The 18,761-nt window shown below is 47.4% G+C and overlaps 1 protein-coding gene across 1 annotated transcript in view; it reads right to left on the reverse strand.

Moving 5' to 3' along the window:
• Positions 1-18,761, reverse strand: part of LOC141111837 (uncharacterized) — a 293,979-nt gene that overhangs the window by 246,028 nt on the left and 29,190 nt on the right. The window contains exon 2 of the mRNA XM_073603991.1: positions 16,128-16,490. Coding sequence (XP_073460092.1) covers positions 16,128-16,490 — 363 coding nt within the window. The remainder of the gene's footprint in view (positions 1-16,127; positions 16,491-18,761) is intronic.

An 18,761-nucleotide genomic window follows, 5' to 3' on the forward strand; every position in this document is an offset into this window, starting at 1 on the left:
GTGTTTGGGGTCATTGTCATGTTGGAACACTGCCCTGCGACCCAGTCCTCGAAGGGAGGGGATCATGCTCTGCTTCTGTGTGTCACAGCACATGTTGGTATTCATGGTTCCCTCAATGAACTGTAGCTCCCCAGTGCCAGCAGCACTCATGAAGCCCCAGACCATGACACTCCCACCACCATGCTTGACTGTAGGCAAGACACTGACGCTTGACACCATCTGAACCAAATAAGTTTATCTTGGTCTCATCAGACCACAGGACATGGTTCCAGTAATCCATATCATTAGTCTGCTTTTCTTCAGCAAACTTTTTGCGGGCTTTCTTGTGCATCATCTTTAGAAGAGGCTTTCTTCTGGGACGACAGCCATGCAGACCAATTTGATGCAGTGTGCGGCGTATGGTCTGAGCACTGACAGGCTGACCCCCCAACCCTTCAACATCTGCAGCTATGCTGGCAGCACTCATATGTCTATTTCCCAAAGACAACCTCTGGATATGACGCTGAGCATGTGCACTCAACTTCTTTGGTCGACCATGGCGAGGCCTGTTCTGAGTGGAACCTGTCCTGTTAAATCTCTGTATGGTCTTGGCCACCATGCTGCAGCTCAGTTTCAGGGTCTTGGCAATCTTCTTATAGCCTAGGCCTTTATATAGAGCAACAATTCTTTTTTTCAGATCCTCTGAGAGTTCTTTGCCATGAGGTGCCATGTTGAACTTCCAGTGACCAGTATGAGAGAGCGATAACACCAAATTTAACACACCTGCTTCCCATTCACACCTGAAAGCTTGTAACACTAACGAGTCACATGACACCGTGGAGGGAAAATGGCTAATTGGGCCCAATTTGGACATTTTCACTTAGGGGTGTACTCACTTTTGTTGCCAGCAGTTTAGACATTAATGACTGTGTGTTGAGTTATTTTGAGGGGACAACAAATTGACACTGTTATACAAGCTGTACACTCACTACTTTACATTGTAGCAAAATGTCATTTCTTCAGTGTTGTCACTTGAAAAGATATTACAAAAATGTGAGGGGTGTGCCCAGTTTTGTTAGATACTGTATATATATATATATATATATATATATATATATATATATATATATATATATATACACACACACACACAGTCTAGTATATTTATATATAGACTATATATACCTTGCATTTGTTGGTGTACAGCAGGGATCTCCAAACTACGTCCCTCCAGGTGTTGCGGAACTGCATGAGGCATTGTAAAACTCTGACATTCACACACATGGCTAGGCATGATGGGAATTGTAGTTCCTGAACAACTGGAGAGGGCCATAGTTTGGAGACCCCGGTGTACAGTATATAATACACTTCAGGCGGTATATTTTTATATATATATATATATATATATATATATATATATATATATATATATACACACAGATATATATATTTATTTATTTATATACAGTGGGTCAAAAACGTATTTAGTCAGCCACCAATTGTGCAAGTTCTCTCACTTAACAATATGAGAGAGGCCTGTAATTGTCATCATAGGTATACCTCAACTATGAGAGACAAAATGTGGAAACAAATCCAGACAAACACATTGTCTGATTTTTAAAAAAAAATATTTGCAAATTATGGTGGAAAATAAGTATTTAGTCACCTACAAACAAGCAAGATTTCTGGCTCTCATAGACCTGTATGTTCTTCTTTAAGAGGCTCCTCTGTCCTCCACTCATTACCTGTATTAATGGCACCTGTTTGAACTTGTTATCAGTATAAAAGACACCTGTCCACAACCTCAAACAGTCACACTCCAAACTCCACTATGGTGAAGACCAAAGAGCTGTCGAAGGACACCAGAAACAAAATTGTAGATCTGCACCAGGCTGGGAAGACTGAATCTGCAATAGGCAAGCAGCTTGGTGTGAAGAAATCAACTGTGGGAGCAATAATTAGAAAATGGAAGACATACAAGACCACTGATAATCTCCCTCGATCTGGGGCTCCACACAAGATCTCACCCCGTGGGGTCAAAATGATCACAGGAACGATGAGCAAAAATCCCAGAACCACACAGGGGGACCTAGTGAATGACCTGCAGAGAGCTGGGACCAACGTAACAAAGGCTACCATCAGTACCATCAGTAACACCAGGGACTCATATCCTGCAGTGCCAGACGTGTCCCCCTGCTTAAGTCAGTACATGTCCGGGCCCATATGAGGTTTGCTAGAGAGCATTTGGATGATCCAGAAGAGGATTGGGAGAATGTCATATGGTCAGATGAAACCAAAGTAGAACTATTTGGTAGAAACACAACTCGTCGTGTTTGGAGGAGAGAGAATGCTGAGTTGCAACCAAAGAACACCATACCTACTGTGAAGCATAGGGGGTGGCAACATCATGCTTTGGGGCTGTTTCTCTGCAAAGGGAACAGGACGACTGATCCATGTACATGAAAGAATGAATGAGGCCATGTATTGTGAGATTTTGTGTGCAAACCTCCTCCCATCAGCAAGGGCATTGAAGATGAAACGTGGCTGGGTCTTTCAGCATGACAATGATCCCAAACACACCGCCTGGGCAACAAAGGAGTGGCTTCATAAGAAGCATTTCAAGGTCCTGGAGTGGCCTAGCCAGCCTCCAGAACTCAACCCCATAGAAAACTTTTGGAGGGAGTTGAAAGTCCATGTTGCCCAGCAACAGCCCCAAAACATCACTGCTCTAGAGGAGATCTGCATGGAGGAATGGTCAACATACCAGCAACAGTGTGTGACAACCTTGTGAAGACTTACAGAAAATGTTTGACCTCTGTCATTGCCAACAAAGCATATATAACAAAGTATTGAGATGAACTTTTGATATTGACAAAATACTTATTTTCCACCATAATTTGCAAATAAATTCTTTCCAAATCAGACAATGTGATTGTCTGGATTTGTTTCCACATTTTGTCTCTCATAGTTGAGGTATACCTATGATGACAATTACAGGCCTCTCTCATCTTTTTAAGTGGGAAAACTTGCACAATTGGTGGCTGACTAAATACTTTTTGCCCCACTGTATAAATTATATATATATATATATATATATACTCTGCATTCAGTGTAGACTATAGATACAGTGCCTTTGGTGGTGTACAGTATATAATACACTTCATGCAGTGTACACAGTATAAAATACAGTGTGTACAGTTTCTAATACACTTCAGGTGGTGTACATAGTATATAATACAGTGCAGGCGGTGTACACAGTATATAATACAGTGTGTACAGTTTCTAATACACTTCGGGTGGGGTACACAGTACATAATACAGTGTAGTGTGGTGTTAAAAAAAATCCCATCATGTCCAGAAGGCCACCAATGAAAGGCAGAAGCTCACAGGCCACTAAAAGAGGGCAAGCAGCCTCTGTGTCTGCAGTGAACAGTGGTGGTCGTGGACATGGTGCATCCTCTGCAGGCGGGTCACGCTTGTCCTTTTTTTCTGCTGTTGGCCATGTTATTGAGCCACAACATGCAGAAGAGTTGGTGGAGTGGATAGCGAAGCCATCCTCATTCTCCTTATCCTCTATCACCCAGGCTCATAGTAGTTTGCCTTCCAACACAGCTGCCAAAGCGGCCTATTCCACCAGCTCCTTGTCCACAGTTACTCCTTCCTTAGCCCCACCATCATGCACGGAGGAGTCACCAGAATTATTTGACCATCATGTTGGTTACATGCTGCTGGAGAATTCGCAGCAATTTGAAGGCTCTGATGTTGGTTCCAAGGGTGATGAATAGAGTAACATGAGCCTAGAGGGAGGGGGTGAAACAGAAGGACATAAAACTGGCAGTCATGTTCCCCCAGCTTCAGAATACTTCCAAGTTTGCTGCAGTGATGAGGAGGGAGGGGATGATGAGGTCACCCCCTGTACCACCCTCAGGAGTGGAGTGTGCTTAGTCGCAAGAGGATAACACTCTCAGCATCTCGGCCTCGGTGAGTACCTTTTCTGATAGTTGGACAGGGCGGTCAGCAGCAAGGTTCATATTACCACTGACTCATGGTCCAGCAGGCATGGGCAGGGATGTTACCTTTCCTTCACGGCGCACTGGGTAACTCTGCTGGCAGCTGGGAAGGATGCAGGACAGGGTTCAATGTTGGAGCTTGTTCCGCCACCACACCTCCAAAAAGCTGGTGGTAATTCTGCCACAACATCTGTATGCTCCCCCCTCCTCTTCTTCTTCCTCTATGGCCTCTTCTTCAGAATTGTCCTCTGAACCAGCAGTGCTCCGTAAGCACTCAAGGGGCTACACAAGCAGTGAGGCTAAAAGATGCCATGCAGTGCTTCAGTTGGTCTGCCTAGGGGACAGAAGCCAAACCGGTGCAGTGATTCTGTCAGCTCTGCAGGAGTAGGCTCAGAGGTGGTTGACGCCACGGCAGCTTGAGCCAGGAATGGTTGTATTCGACAATTTCACCAACCTTCTCTTCGATGGGGACACTTGACCCATGTTCAATGTTTGGCACACGTCCTGAATTTGGTGGTGTAGCATTTCTAGACCACGTACCAAGGCTTACAAGATCTCCTGAGGCAAGCCAGAAAAGTCTATAGTCATATCTGGCGGTCATACAATGCCAGTGCTCGGCTGGCTCACATTCAAAGAGAATTTAACCTGCCCACCAACCGCCTCATTTGTGACATACCCGCCAGGTGGAACTTAACATTGGCAATGCTGCAGCGGCTGCACACACAGCAGAGGGCAATCAATGAGTACCTGTGTGAGTATGGCACCAGGACAGGGTCAGGGGGCTTGGCTTATTTTCGCCACGCCAGTGGCTACTGATCGAGGATGCATGAAATGTTCTGTCACCATTTTAGGAGGCCACAAGGATGGTGAGCAGCAACAATGCATGCATCAGTGACACTGTCCCTCTAGTCTTCCTGCTGGAGAACATGCCCTGTGAAATCATGGACAGGGCACTTGAGGCAGAACAACATGAGGAAGAGGAGGACTTCCTTTCCTCTCAAGGCCCCCTTTATCCAGATAGAATTCCTGCGGGCCCGCCAAATACACAGGAAGAAGAGGAGGAGGATTGTGTCAGCATGGATGTAGAGAATAGCATGCAGCAGTCTTTAAGGGATGGTTTTCAGTCCCCAGAAACCCAAGGAGTTGTACATGGCTGGGAGGAGGTAGTTTCGCATAATGTCATCCTTAGTGACCCAGAGGACACAGAATCGAATGCCTCTGCAAACTTACGCTGCATGGCCTCCCTGATTCTGCAAAGCCTGCGAAATGACCCTAGGATGTGTGGTATCAAGGAGAGGTATCATTACTGGCTGGCAATCCTTCTTGATCCACATTACAAGGGTAAAGTTTCAGAACTCATCCTGCCTTCACATGAGGCCTTGAAGAAAAGTTTGTGTAACGCCTTATTAGACCCTGGGAGGTTAACATTTCCTGGTGTTGGACGTGTTTCTGAGGCTTGTTCAGTCAGAGGAAGAGCGATGGAGAAGGTGGCCGGCTGACCGATGCCTTTAAACAATTTTTCAGTCCTCAGTGCCAAGGTCTGTTCAAGAAACCATCGCCAGTGTCTCCATTATATGGTGCAAGCATATCTAGTGGCAAGAGCAGACTTGGAGACCTCTCCAACAGAGCATCCACTGGGTTACTGGGTCTTGAGGATGGACCTCTGGCCAGAACTTGCTCAATATGCAAACGAGCTACTGGCCTGTCCAGCATCCAGCGTGCTTTCTGAAAGCACATTTAGTGCTGCTGGAGGGTTTGTAACGGATCAAAGAGTGTGCCTGTCCACAGACTCCGTTGATAGGCTCACAATTATAAAAAATCAGTCCTGGATCAGCAGCTATCAAGCACCTGATGCTGATGTAACTGGTTGAATTTGCTATGGATCTGGGATCCCTTTAAGACTGCCTATGCTGCCTATCCTATTCTTCCTGAATCTTGATGATGCTAGCTTCCAACAATCTTTTTGGTTTAGGGTACCACCGACACCCAAGGCACAATTTTTCTGCCCCTGTTTAACAGGGGCATGTACCATATTTATCGGCATATAACACGCACTTTTTTCCCCTGAAAATCAGGGGAAAATCATGGGTGCGTGTTATAGGCCTATCCCCGCCGATTTTGTGTCATCGGAGCAATTGCCGCGGTCGCCGCCAACATACACAGCCGTGGGTAGATTCAAATATGATGCCAAGACTGCAGGGATTCGTCGGAGCCGAGATACACATACCCGAGTGTTCTCGGCTTTTTTTGGCGCCGCTCACAGTCACGCCCAGTCCCGCCCCTGGACCTGTGATATGTCCATCATAGGGCGGGACTGGGCGTGACTGTGAGCGGCGCTGAAAAAAGCCAAGAACACTCGGGTATGTGTATCTCGGCTCCGACGAATCCCTGCAGTCTCGGCGCCATATTTGAATCTACACACGGCTGTGTATGTCAGCGTCGAGTGCGCAAAGCTGCACTGACATGGCTGGACTGGGGCAAAGCTGCACGGGCAAACCTGCACTGCCAAAGCTGCACTAACAAAGCTGCACTGGGGCAAGGCTGCACTGGGGCAAAGCTGCACTGACAAGGCTGCACTGACAAGGCTGCACTGACAAGGCTGCACTGGGGCAAGGCTGCGCTGACACTAAAAAGGCTGCAGATGGACAGATAAGGCTGCATTGATGGTCATTTTAATGTAAGTTTTTTTCCTTACACTTCCCTCCTAAAAGTTTTTTTTCCCTTAAAATTCCCTCCTAAACTTGGGGTGCGTGTTATACGCCGGCGCGTGTTATACGCCGATAAATACGGTAATTACAATTTTTGAAATAATATTTAACAGCAGGGCCCATTCCTCCACCCAATAAGAGTAACTGTGAGCAGAGGCGGCTCTAGGCTTTGTGAGGCCTTAGGCAAAATTTAGACATGAGGCCCCACTCCTAATTATAAAAATAATTCAAGCAATAAAAATGAATACATTGCATTGTACAGTGTATAATGAACTGATGGCAATTCACCCATGGCCAGTCCTCAAGGATTCCAGCATGTCATTCGATCACATCACACCAGGATATGCACTGCAACAAAAGCTCCCTCTGTATAGTGAACGTCCCTTACTAGACAGCTCTACGTTATGCCTAAATTTCACATTACTTAACAAAGGCCATAGATCCATTATCTATTTTCCTAAACCTATGCCCAATACCTGCTCTGAACACAGCCAATGCATTTACTATGGTCAGTGAACCTGAATACAGAAAAGCACCTGCTGAAATTCTTTGTACTGCAGCGTCAGGAAAAGGCAAACTAGTGTGGGGAAAAATGGCTGGCAACTTTTGGCCCAGGGTGCAAGTACAACCAAGAGGCCCATGGTGCAGCAACCTGGCCTATCTCCTGCTCTCCCTCTTCCCTGCCAAGAGAGGGAGAGGAGAGAGGGGAAGAAAGAGAGGGGGAGCAAAAGGGGTGAATGAGGAGGGTGAAAGGGATGAAGAGAGAGGAGAGAAAGAGGGAAGTAGGAAAATACGTGAGAGAGTGGGAAAAAGGGGGGTATGAGAGGGGTGGGGGGAAAAAGAGAAAAGGGGAGCAAAATAGTGTGGGGGTGAGAGACAAAGAGAGGGATGAGTGAGGAATGGAGAGAGAGGGGAGAGAGAGGTAAGAGAAAGGGAAGAAGAGAGGGGGAGGAGCGAGAGGTGGGGAGATAGAGAGTAGAGGAGAGAGAGGGGGTGAGAGAGAGGAGAGGGCGAAGAGAGAGTTGGGAAGAGGGAGAGAGAGTGAGGGGGGAGAGAGGAGAGATAGGGGGTGAGAGAGAGGAGAGGGGGGAGAGGGGGGAGAGAGGAGAGACAGGGGGAGAGGAGAGGGGGAGAGGAGAGGGGGAGAGGAGAGAGAGGGGTGGGAGGGGAGTGAGAGGGATGGGGATGAAGAGGGAGGGGTAGAAAATGGGGGAGGGGGTGAGAGGAGGAGAGAGAGGGGAGGAGGGGGAGAGGGGGGAGAGTGAAAGGGGGGAAGAGAGGGGGATGGGAGAGGAGGAAAAGAGATGGGGAGAGAGAGAGAAGGATAGAGGGGGAAGAGGAGGGAGAGGGGAAGAATGGAGAGAGAGAGGGGAAGAGAGGGGGAAGAAGAGAGAGAGGGGAAAGATTGGAGAGAGAGAGAGGGAAAGAGGAGGAGAGGGGGGAGAGAGAGAGGAGGGAGGGGGAAAGAGGAGGGGGAGAGAGAAGGAGAGGAGAGAGAGAGGGAGAGGGAGAGGGGAGAGGGAGAGGAGAGGGAGAGGGGAGAGAGAGAGAGGCGGGAGAAGGGGGGAGGGAGAGGGGGATGGGGATGAAGAGGAAGGAGAGAGGGGAGGAGGGGAAGAGAGAGAGAGGGATGGGGATGAAGAGGGGGAGAGAGAGAGGTGGGAGAGGAGGAGGTCACATGGCAGAGGAGTGGTTTGCTGGGTGATGAACAGAGCAGTCATGTATCAGTGTGCAGAAAAACGTATCGCTCCTGTCATCGGACTCACCCCAATCCAGGAACTCATCAGACTACTGGCACCCTGAGCAGCCTCTGCACGACCTAGCATGGTGAGCAGTGAGATGGTTTTGCCTCCGCTGGCCACGCCCACCTGTCAGCACTTCAGCACACCTATCTGCAGAGGTCTGAGCATTTTCCGCAGGTGGTGTGTGAGCTGATTCCAGCATCCTCATAGACAGGACCTGTACAGGACAGGCTGACACTGCTCACCTCCCCTGTGATCACTGGTGCGGCTTTTTTTCCAGGAATCATAGCAGCACGGGCGCCAGTGACTCACCCCGTACAGCCCGTGAAAGAGATGGCGGCGGGGGAGGGTGTTAGCAGACAGTGCAGAGTCTCGGTGTTCTAAATCGGTCCCACCCATCAGACAGCACAATCCTTTCCGATGCTGGGCTCTCCTCCTCTCCCATTTTCAGGCAAATTAGACGGTCGCGAGGCCCCTGTGTGTGTGAGGCCTTAGGCAACCGCTTAATTTGCCTAATTAGAGAGCCGCCTCTGACTGTGAGGGGTTACAGTGTTCTGGCACCACTAACACCCTAGGCCCAATTTTTCTGCACCTGTTTGACTGGGGCATGTATATACAAATTTTGAAACAATATTTAACAACAGGGCCCATTCCTGTGCCCAACAAGAGTAACTGTGAGGAGAAGTTACAGTGTTCTGGCACCAAAAACACCCCATTTTTCTGCAGAGTATATAGTGCAGTCCGCATAGTATATATCCTGCAGTTCAGAGTATATAGTGAAGTCTATATAGTATATATACTGCAGTTAAGATTATATAGTCCAGTCCATATAGTATATATACTGCAGTTCAGACTATATAGTGCAGTCAGTGTAGACTATATATATATATATATATATATATATATATATATATATACATATACACAGTGCAGGCAGTGTATAGTATATAATACTGTGTATTGAAGTGGTTAAGGGGAACCCTATGACAGAATTAAGAAAAAAAATGGCATGGGTTCCCCCCCAGTCCATACAGGCCCTTTGGGTCTGGCATGGGTTTTAAGGGGAACTCCACGCCCAAAATCTATACCAGACCCTTATCCGAGCAAGCAGCCTGGCAGGCCAGGATAGGGGGAAGACGAGCGCCCCCCTCCCCTCCTGAACCATACCAGGTCACTTGCCCTCAAAATGTTGATGGGGATAAGGGCCTCGTACCCACAACCCTGGCCATTGGTTGTGGTGGTCTGTGGGTGGGGGGCTTATAGGAATCCGGCAGTAGGTTGTCCAGATGAAGGCCAAAGGGATGACCCTTTCAGCCATAGCAAGAGAAGTTTGCCATATTATATCTGTGATTTCTAAAATATTTGCATCTTTACAACATCACAAACTCATTCAAGTCCCTCAAGAAGTCTGGTCATCATAGGCGTGTGCACGGGGTGTGCCGGGTGTGCCTGGGCACACCCTAATCACCCCATGCTGTCTCCAGAGATTTGCCCCAAAATGCTGCATCCAAGAGAGTGTGTGGCCCGCGCTGCCTGTGAAACTGTTTCACAGGCAGCAGATCATGAGAATTGCCAGAGCTGATCAGTGTATGAAGCTGACAGATAATGACACAGCATGCAGGAAGTGAGACCAGCTGTCTTAATGTCAGGGTGATGTCTGGGGTGGGCGGGACTGAACGGCCATCAAACACAAGCCAATGGGATAGGGTCTGGGCGGGCCGCTACATTTATGTGGCCCCGCCCCCTCTCTAAAGCAGCTCAAACATTGGCTGGTGTTTATAGCACTTGGTCCCGCCCACCCCCGACATCGCGGTTCAGTTGTAAGTCATCACAACTCAGCCGTGATGTCGGGGGTGGGCGGGACCAAGCGCCACCACCAGCCAATGATTGGGCTGCTTCAGAGAGAGGGCGGAGCCAGAGAAATGTAGTGGCCCGCCCAGACCCATCCTATTGGCTGCTGTTTGGTAACTGTTCAGTCCCGCCCACCACCAACATCACCGCTGACATTTAACAGCTGGTATCTCTCCCTGCATGCAGTGTCATCATCTGACAGTTTCATACACTGAACAGCTCTGGCAATTCTCACAATCTCCTGAATGTGAAACTCCCCCTCTCTCCTATCTGTGCTACCCAATGCTGCCAATCAGTGCCAACCAATGCTGCCAGTGCCAACCAATGCTGCCAATCAGTGCCAACCAGTACTGCCTATCCATGCCAGTGCTGCTTATCAGTGCCAACTAATTCTGCCTATCAGTGCCAACCAGTGCTGCCTATCAGTGCCAACCAATGCTGCCAATCAGTGCCAACCAATGCTGCCAATCAGTGCCAACCAATGCTGCCAATCAGTGCCAACCAGTACTGCTTATCAGTGCCAACCAATTCTGCCTTTCAGTGCCAACCAGTGCAAACCAGTGCTGCCTATCAGTGCAAATCAGTGCTGATTATTAGTGCCGACCAATGCTGTCTATTAGTGCCAGTGTTGCTTATCAGTGCCAGTGCCAACCAATGCTGCCTATCAGTGCCAGTGCTGCTTATCAGTGCCAACCAATGCTGCCTATCCGTGCCAACCAGTGCTGCCTATCCGTGCCAGAGCTGCTTATCAGTGCCAACCAATTCTGCCTATCAGTGCCAACCAATGCTGCTTATCAGTGCCAACCAATGCTGCCTATTAGTGCCAACCAATGCTGCCTATCAGTGGCAATCAGTCCCAGTCAGTGCACCCTATCAGTGCCAACCAATGCTGTAAATCAGTGCCAACCAATGCTGTCAATCAGTGCCAACCAATGCTGCCTATCAGTGCAGCGAATCAGAGCCTATCAATGCCCATAAGTGCTACCAATCAGTGCCCAGTGCCAATCAGTGCTGACAATAAGCGCCCATCAGTGCCGCCCATCAGTGCCACCTATCAGTGCTGCCTATCATTGCCACCTATCAGTGCACATCAGTGCTACCAATTAGTGCCCATCAATGCTGCCAATCAGTGCAGCCTATTAGTGCCCATCAGTGCTGCCTTAGCAGGGATGGTGGAAACCCCTCTACAGATAATTGCAAAACAAATTACCTTAAAGTGCAACAACTTTTTAGTTGGGAGGTTCACACCATTATAGGACTTTGGAATTTTTATTTTTTAAAGTGTTACACTTAATTGTATATGTTTTAGTTACGGTTATAATGTGAATGATTGCACTTTAAGTTAATTTCCCACCACCCCTGCTAAGTCCATGTCTTTATGGACCTTGTTTGTGCACTGGTGGGCAGTCATGTTGGAACAGGAAGGGGAGATCCCCAAACTGTTCTCACAAAGTTAGGAGCATGAAATTGTCCAAAATGTCTTGGTATGCTGACGACAGAAGAGTTCCCATTACTGGCACTAAGGTGCCAAGCCCAACCCCTGAATAACAACCCTACACCATAATTCCCCCTCCACCAAATGATTTGGACCAGTGCACAAAGCAAGATCTGTAAAGACACGGATGAGCGAGTTTGGGGTAGAGGAACTTGACTGGCCTGCACAGAGTCCTGACCTCAAAAAATGCCCTTCTGGAAGAATGGTCAAACATTCCCATAGACACCCTCCTAAACCTTGTGGACGGCCTTCCCAGAAGAGTTGAAGCTGTTATAGCTGCAAAGGGTGGGCAAACTCAATATTGAACCCTACGGACTAAGACTGGGATGTCATTAAAGGTCATGTGTTTGAATATATATATATATATATATATATATATATATACACATATATATATATATATATATATATATATATATATATATATATATATATATATATATATATATATATACATATATATATATATATATATATATATATATATATATATATATATATATATATATATATATATATATACACACACACACACACACACACGTATGTGTGCTTGAGCTTTCGGTGCACACCCTAATGTAATAGGCTGCGCACGCCTATGCTGGTCATCCATGAAAGACAAATGCAAGAGAGGACATGATAATGCGGAGAATCTCAATCGGCAATCGGTTCAACATTGCAGCTGCAAATGCTCACCGGTTCAGCACTGAACAGAGTAAGGATCATCATACAATGTCTCGCAATGTAAGGGAATTTGGATGGGAAAGCACACTCTGCAGTGACCAAACCTCTCATTAGCAGAAAGAGTCAAAAGGCCAGACTAACCTTTGCTGAGGAGCATGTGTGGGCAGAGGAGAACTGGTCCAAAGTTCACTTTAGTAGTGAAAGCAAGCTTAGTTTATTTATGTCTGATGGGAAACATTATGTTCATCATCAAACTGGGGAAAGACAGATCCCGATGTGTGTAAAGAAATCAGTGAAAGGTGGAGGGGGAAGCGTCATGGTTTGGGGGATGTTTTCTACAGCAGGAGTTGGGCCTCTTATACAGCTACAGTAGGTGACCGCAATATTGTGTCAATCTCGCCTCATTTGTCGGCGAGATTTGACACCTGCAAGCCCCATCGGGGAGCCAGTGCCGAGATGGCTCACCCATCGGGAAAGGAAAACTTTGTTTTCCTTTCGCGATGAGTGACAGGCAGTGCTGACAGCTGTCTGGTATGAATCCTGAGGGGGAACGCCAAATTTTACATGAAAAAAAATGGCGTGGGTTCCCCCCAGGCCATTAGGTCTGGTATGGATTGTAAGGGGAATTCCCCTTCGCCGAAAAATCGTCATGGGGTCCCCCCAAAATCCATACCAGACCCTTATCCGAGCACGAAGCCCGGCCGGCCAGAAAAGGGGGTGGGGACGAGCGAGCGCCCCCCCCCTCCTGAGCCGTACCAGGCTGCATGCCCTCAACATGGGGGGGTGGGTGCCTTGGGGAAGGGGGATGCCCTGCGGGCCCCCCCCCAAAGCACCTTGTCCCCATGTTGATGAGGACAAGGGCCTCTTCCCGACAACCCTGGCCGTTGGTTGTTGGGGTCTGCGGGCGGGGGGGCTTATCAGAATCCGGGAGCCCCCTTTAATAAGGGGGCCCCCAGATCCCGGCCCCCCACCCTATGTGAATGAGTAGGGGGTACATCGTACCCCCTACCCATTCACCTAGGGAAAAGTGTCAATAAAAAAAAAACACAGTACACAGGTTTTAAGAGTAATTTATTAGGCAGCTCTGGGGTCTTCTTCCGACTTCGGGGGGTCTCCTTCTGACTTCTCCCGGTGTTCGGCCATTCCTCCCAGTGTTCGGCCTCTTCTCCCGGGCCCCGCTGCTATCTTCTTCCAGCTCTTTTGTCAGCGAGGGGCCGGTCTGCTGCTGCTGTCTTGTCGCCGCTGTCTTGAATGCTTTGTGCGAGCTGCGGAGCCATTTATATAGGCGGTGACCCCGCCCCCTTGTGACATCATGGTACCACCATGCGCAGGGACTCTGGGGTCATGCCCCCTTATGATACCAGAGTCCCTGCGCATGCATAAATGGCTCCGCAGCTCGCACAAAGCATTCCAGCCGGAGAGAGCATCGTGTCAACATCGGAAGAAGACAAGAAGAGAAGAAGCGACGAGACAGCAGCGGCGAGACAGCGGCGACAAGACAGCGGCGGCAAGACAGAGGCAGCAGACCGGGCCCCTCACTGGCAAAAGAGCTGGAAGAAGATAGCGGCGGGGCCTGGGAGAAGAGGCTGAACACCGGGAGAAGAGGCCGAACACCAGGAGAAGTTGGAAGGAGACCCCCCGAAGTCGGAAGAAGACCCCGGAGCTGCCTAATAAATTACTCTTAAAACCTGTGTACTTTTTTTTTATTGACACTTTTCCCTAGGTGAATGGGTAGGGGTACCATGTACCCCATACTCATTCACACAGGGTGGGGGGCTGGGATCTGGGGGCCCCCTTAATAAAGGGGGCTCCCGGATTCCAATAAGCCCCCCGCCCGCAGACCCCGACAACCAACGGCAAGGGTTGTCAGGAAGAGGCCCTTGTCCTCATCAACATGAGGACAAGGTGTTTTGGGGTGGGGGGCCCGCAGGGCGTCCCCCTCCCCCAAGGCATCCACCCCCCCATGTTGAGGGCATGCGGCCTGGTACGGCTCAGGAGGGGGGGCGCTCGCTCGTCCCAACCCCCTTTCCTGGCCGGCGGGGCTGTGTGCTCTGATAAGGGTCTGGTATGGATTTTGGGGGGACCCCATGACGATTTTTCAGCGTAGGGGGGTTCCCCTTACAATTCATACCAGACCTAAGGGCACGCCGTTTTTTTCTTTAAAATTTGGTGCAGCGTTCCCCCTCAGGATTCATACCAGACAGCTGTCAGCACTGCCTGTCACTCATTGGGAAAGGAAAAAAAGTTTTCCTTTCCCGATGAGTGAGCCAGCGCGACATGCACAGTACCCTGTCGCCGAGAACCAGTGCGATGGTATCGCGCTGGAAACACAATCTCGCGGTCAGGTACTGTACATGGCAGAGTGAATGCAAATGTTTATCAGAACCTTCTTTGACAACATGCAGTTCCTTCCTTGCATTCATCACTCTATCAGCCAGCAGGTTTAATGTATGACAATGCCCCGTCACACAGCAAAATGGGTAAAGCAGTTCCTTGAAGCTGAAAACATTGAAATAATGAAATGGCCAGCCCAGAGTCCTAATCTAAACCCAATAGAAAACCTCTGGAAAATCCTTGAGGACTAAGTTATGGCCAAGAAACCCATTCCAGTTACCGAACTGTGGAAGAGACTGGAAGAAGAGTGGAACAAAATCACACCAGAGCAGGTTGAGAGACTAGTGATGTCATCTGGCTGCAGATATGCTGAAGTCATTCAAGCAAGGGTCCCCCCACTTCCTACTAATTGTGGTCACCTTCAGAAATGTTAGTTGTGTTCTTTCTCTGTGCTCTAGTCATTGATGTTCTCTAATTTTCATCATTTTGTTTTCTACAAAATTATGTTTTTTTGTTGAAGCACCTTGGTTATTTTAAAAAACATGGGTCTGTTAGCACGGTATCGCCACAACCAAAATTCCATCAAAAGTTGAACAATGCAGATTACAGTATTTCCGAAAAAATCAAGTGTTCATAAATTGTTCTCTAATTTTGAACTCCAGTGTATATTTTATTCTAGTGGAAGGGACTCGGAAAGTACTGACACTATATGGGTTAGGGGGCCCAATACTTGCCCTGCCCTCATCAGCACTGGCAACCCACGCTACACCACTGGTTATGTTCTTTCAGGTCACTCGTGGTACAGTAGCATGCTGAGTGAACAGGGAATATTGCTTCCCTGAATCTTCATCACACTGTATTACACTGTTCAGCCAATGAAAGCAGAGAGAGCACTGGAGAAAGTTTAAACGAGGGTGTGTTGACAGTGCCTCCCCTCCCCCTAACTTTTTTTTTTACTGCATCTCTAAATCAGACAGGCTAGATCTGGCCCTGTTTATTGGTGTGTGCCTTTCTTGGGAAATTTGTTCCAAAAAACGGATACATCTAACATGAAGCAAAATGGCTGTTATGATGCCTTTGATCAGCTTTATATATCAGATACATTTTCAGGGACAAACCTCAATGCCTGCAACTGTCATTAGCAACCAGGGACCACTGTCACCCAGGAATTCTAAACATCAGCGAAATATACATTCCACAATCAGTATTGCAATGATTATAAAAGTAAGACATCATCAGTGTTGTATATTATATCCAGCCATGGGACTGGGCTTCTGGAAGGAAGGACACAACATTTCCCAGTAGCTCTGATATTTTTATGTACCTGTTACATCCAGAGTAGATGTAGTGGTGCCGGCTTCAGTAGTGATGATAACAAAGCAGATATAGTCCCCTTCATCTTCAATCTGAATGTTTGGTATAGAAAGACTGGCGTTGCCTTGTTGGAGGTCTCTGTCATCCATATAAGATCCAGGCCTCGATGATTGATGGCTGGAACTCCGAAAACTATAAACTTCACGTTCAATTCCATTTTGTAATCTGAGTGTCCAGACAACTGATACTATCTGTAGATTCAGCGGTATTGGGACACCAGACAGCAGACAAGGGATGGTGACATCATCCCCTCTAAGAGCTTCAATAGGAACATATTTCCCAGTAACTGTCAGCCCCCGAACCTGAAAATCACCTAAAAAATTAGAATAGAGAAGAGTAATGACAATCGTATGGGAATTCTTGTATACAGACAAAAGAAACTAAACTGCTAATACCATCCAGGGGACACTGTGACCGTGCTATAACCAGACAATCAGCTCCGGGTCATCAAAATGCTGTCCATCTGCACAATGACACCGACTCCCTATTGCATAAATGTGAATGAAATGGATAAGAGGTGGCTTCACCTCTTGTTCTCCACCTGTAGAGAACTCCTCAGATGGGTATCACTCTATTTGGAAGATGAATCATAGCGTGGCTTGAAAACGGTGGAACCCACCTGAGGAGCTTGCAACAGGTGGAGAACAGGAGCTGAAGCCATCTCTGATCCATGTCATTCACATTTATGCAATAGGAAGTCGGTGTCTGTGTACAGATGACCACCATTTTGTTGAAGTGTATGGGAACCTGACAAGCCAATCCTGTCTGTCTTGCACTAGTCTATACACATGCTGTTACTACTGATACAAGTCTGAGGGGAATTCGAGCAGTACTACTTTCATTGTTTTAACCACTTCTGGAAGGTTTTCCACCTTAATGACCAGTGCATTTTTTGTTATTCAGCACTGCACTACTTTAACTGTCAATTCTGCAGTTATGCAACACTGTATGGAAATGAAATTGGTATCATTTTTTTCACATAAATAGAGCTTTCTTTTATTGGTATTCGATCACAACTGGGTTTTTTTCTCATATACCATATTTTTCGCTCCATAAGACGCACTCCCCCCCCCCCAAAAAAAATGGGGGGAAATATCTGTGCATCTTATTATTATTATTATACACAATTTATATAGTGCCAACAGTTTACCCAGCACTTTACAATGAAGAGGGGGGACAGCACAATTACAGTGCAGTTCAAAGGACAGGAGGGCCCGGCTCGTAGTGCTTACATTCTAAAGGGAGGGCGTGGTGGTACAAAAGCACGGCCGCGGCTGCCGCTCAGGCTGTGTTGTGGATTAATTCTCCTACCTGGCTCACTATCTGTTGTGGATTAATTAAAGCTTCTCCTATAAGTAACACAGACAGACGCTGGTATCACAATGAGCTTAGCAAAATCCTGCAATAGAATCATCTACTGCTTTTATTTATACTGTAAACATGAATAACAAAGGAAGTGGTGGCTTTTTTTTTTTTACAATGTTGCACTCAAGCAAGAAAAAGAAGTTGTGTAATGGGTTCAAAATTAAGCAACTCAAATAACAAAGAGGATGAAAAAATCTTAAGCCTAGTACACACGATCAGAAAATCGCATGAAAAATACAGGTTTTTAAAGCAATTGTATGATAATCTAAGATTGGTATACAGATTTTGAGAGTCAATCACAACAGTTGATCCAAAATTATTCTAAGAGACAAACACAAAAATTTTACTCGTGCGATATCAGATTGTACGATTTTCATTTACAGCTTGCCGACCAGCCGCTGCAGTTTTGCTGCAGCAGAATGGCACAGCTCGGCGAAACGATGTTATGTTACGTTGTTTCACTTTTTGGCCACTAGGGGCACGTGACCATAGCATGTGCCCGACCCTGATGCAAGTGCCCGTTGGGCGTGATGACTGCTGGGCTCCTGCGATCACTCGTGACAGAGCGAGAACTGGGATCTGTGTGTGTAAACACACAGATCTTAGTTCTTATAGGGAAGAGGAGACAGATTGTGTATTCATACTATGTATGAACACTGATCTCTGTCTCTTCCTAGTCAGTCCCATCCCCCTACAGTCAGAACATGCAGTCAGGGAACACAGTTAACCCCTTGATCGCCCCCTAGTGTTAACCCCTTCCCTGCCAGTGACATTTACACAGTAATCAGTGCATTTTTATTGCTCTTACTGAAGGAAAGAGGTTGTTGGCCAACATCTTGCGATATATGGCCCCATCTATCCTCCACTCAAGTAGTCGCCCTGTCCCTTTTGCAGAAAATCATCCCCAAAGAATGATGTTTCCACCTCCATGCTTCACGGTTTTGGATGATGTTCTTGGGGTTGTACTCAAAAACAAGAACAAGGAGAGGGGCGCCTCTGAGTATGTATCATAAAAACATTTTATTAAAACAGCAATATCCACTCACATAAAGAAAAGATGAGTTGCGTTCCAGTCTATTAGCTAGGCTGAAGAGATGCAGTAGGACTGCAGAGCACAGCGGTTCCTGTAAGGCTGGTTCCACATCGAATCCAGAGAGGGAAGGGAGGGATGGCACAGCACGGTGCCGTCTCCTTCAGCTTTCAGTCTAATTCATATCCT

This window comes from Aquarana catesbeiana, linkage group LG11, assembly GCF_042186555.1.
Source record: "Aquarana catesbeiana isolate 2022-GZ linkage group LG11, ASM4218655v1, whole genome shotgun sequence".
NCBI lineage: Eukaryota > Metazoa > Chordata > Amphibia > Anura > Ranidae > Aquarana > Aquarana catesbeiana.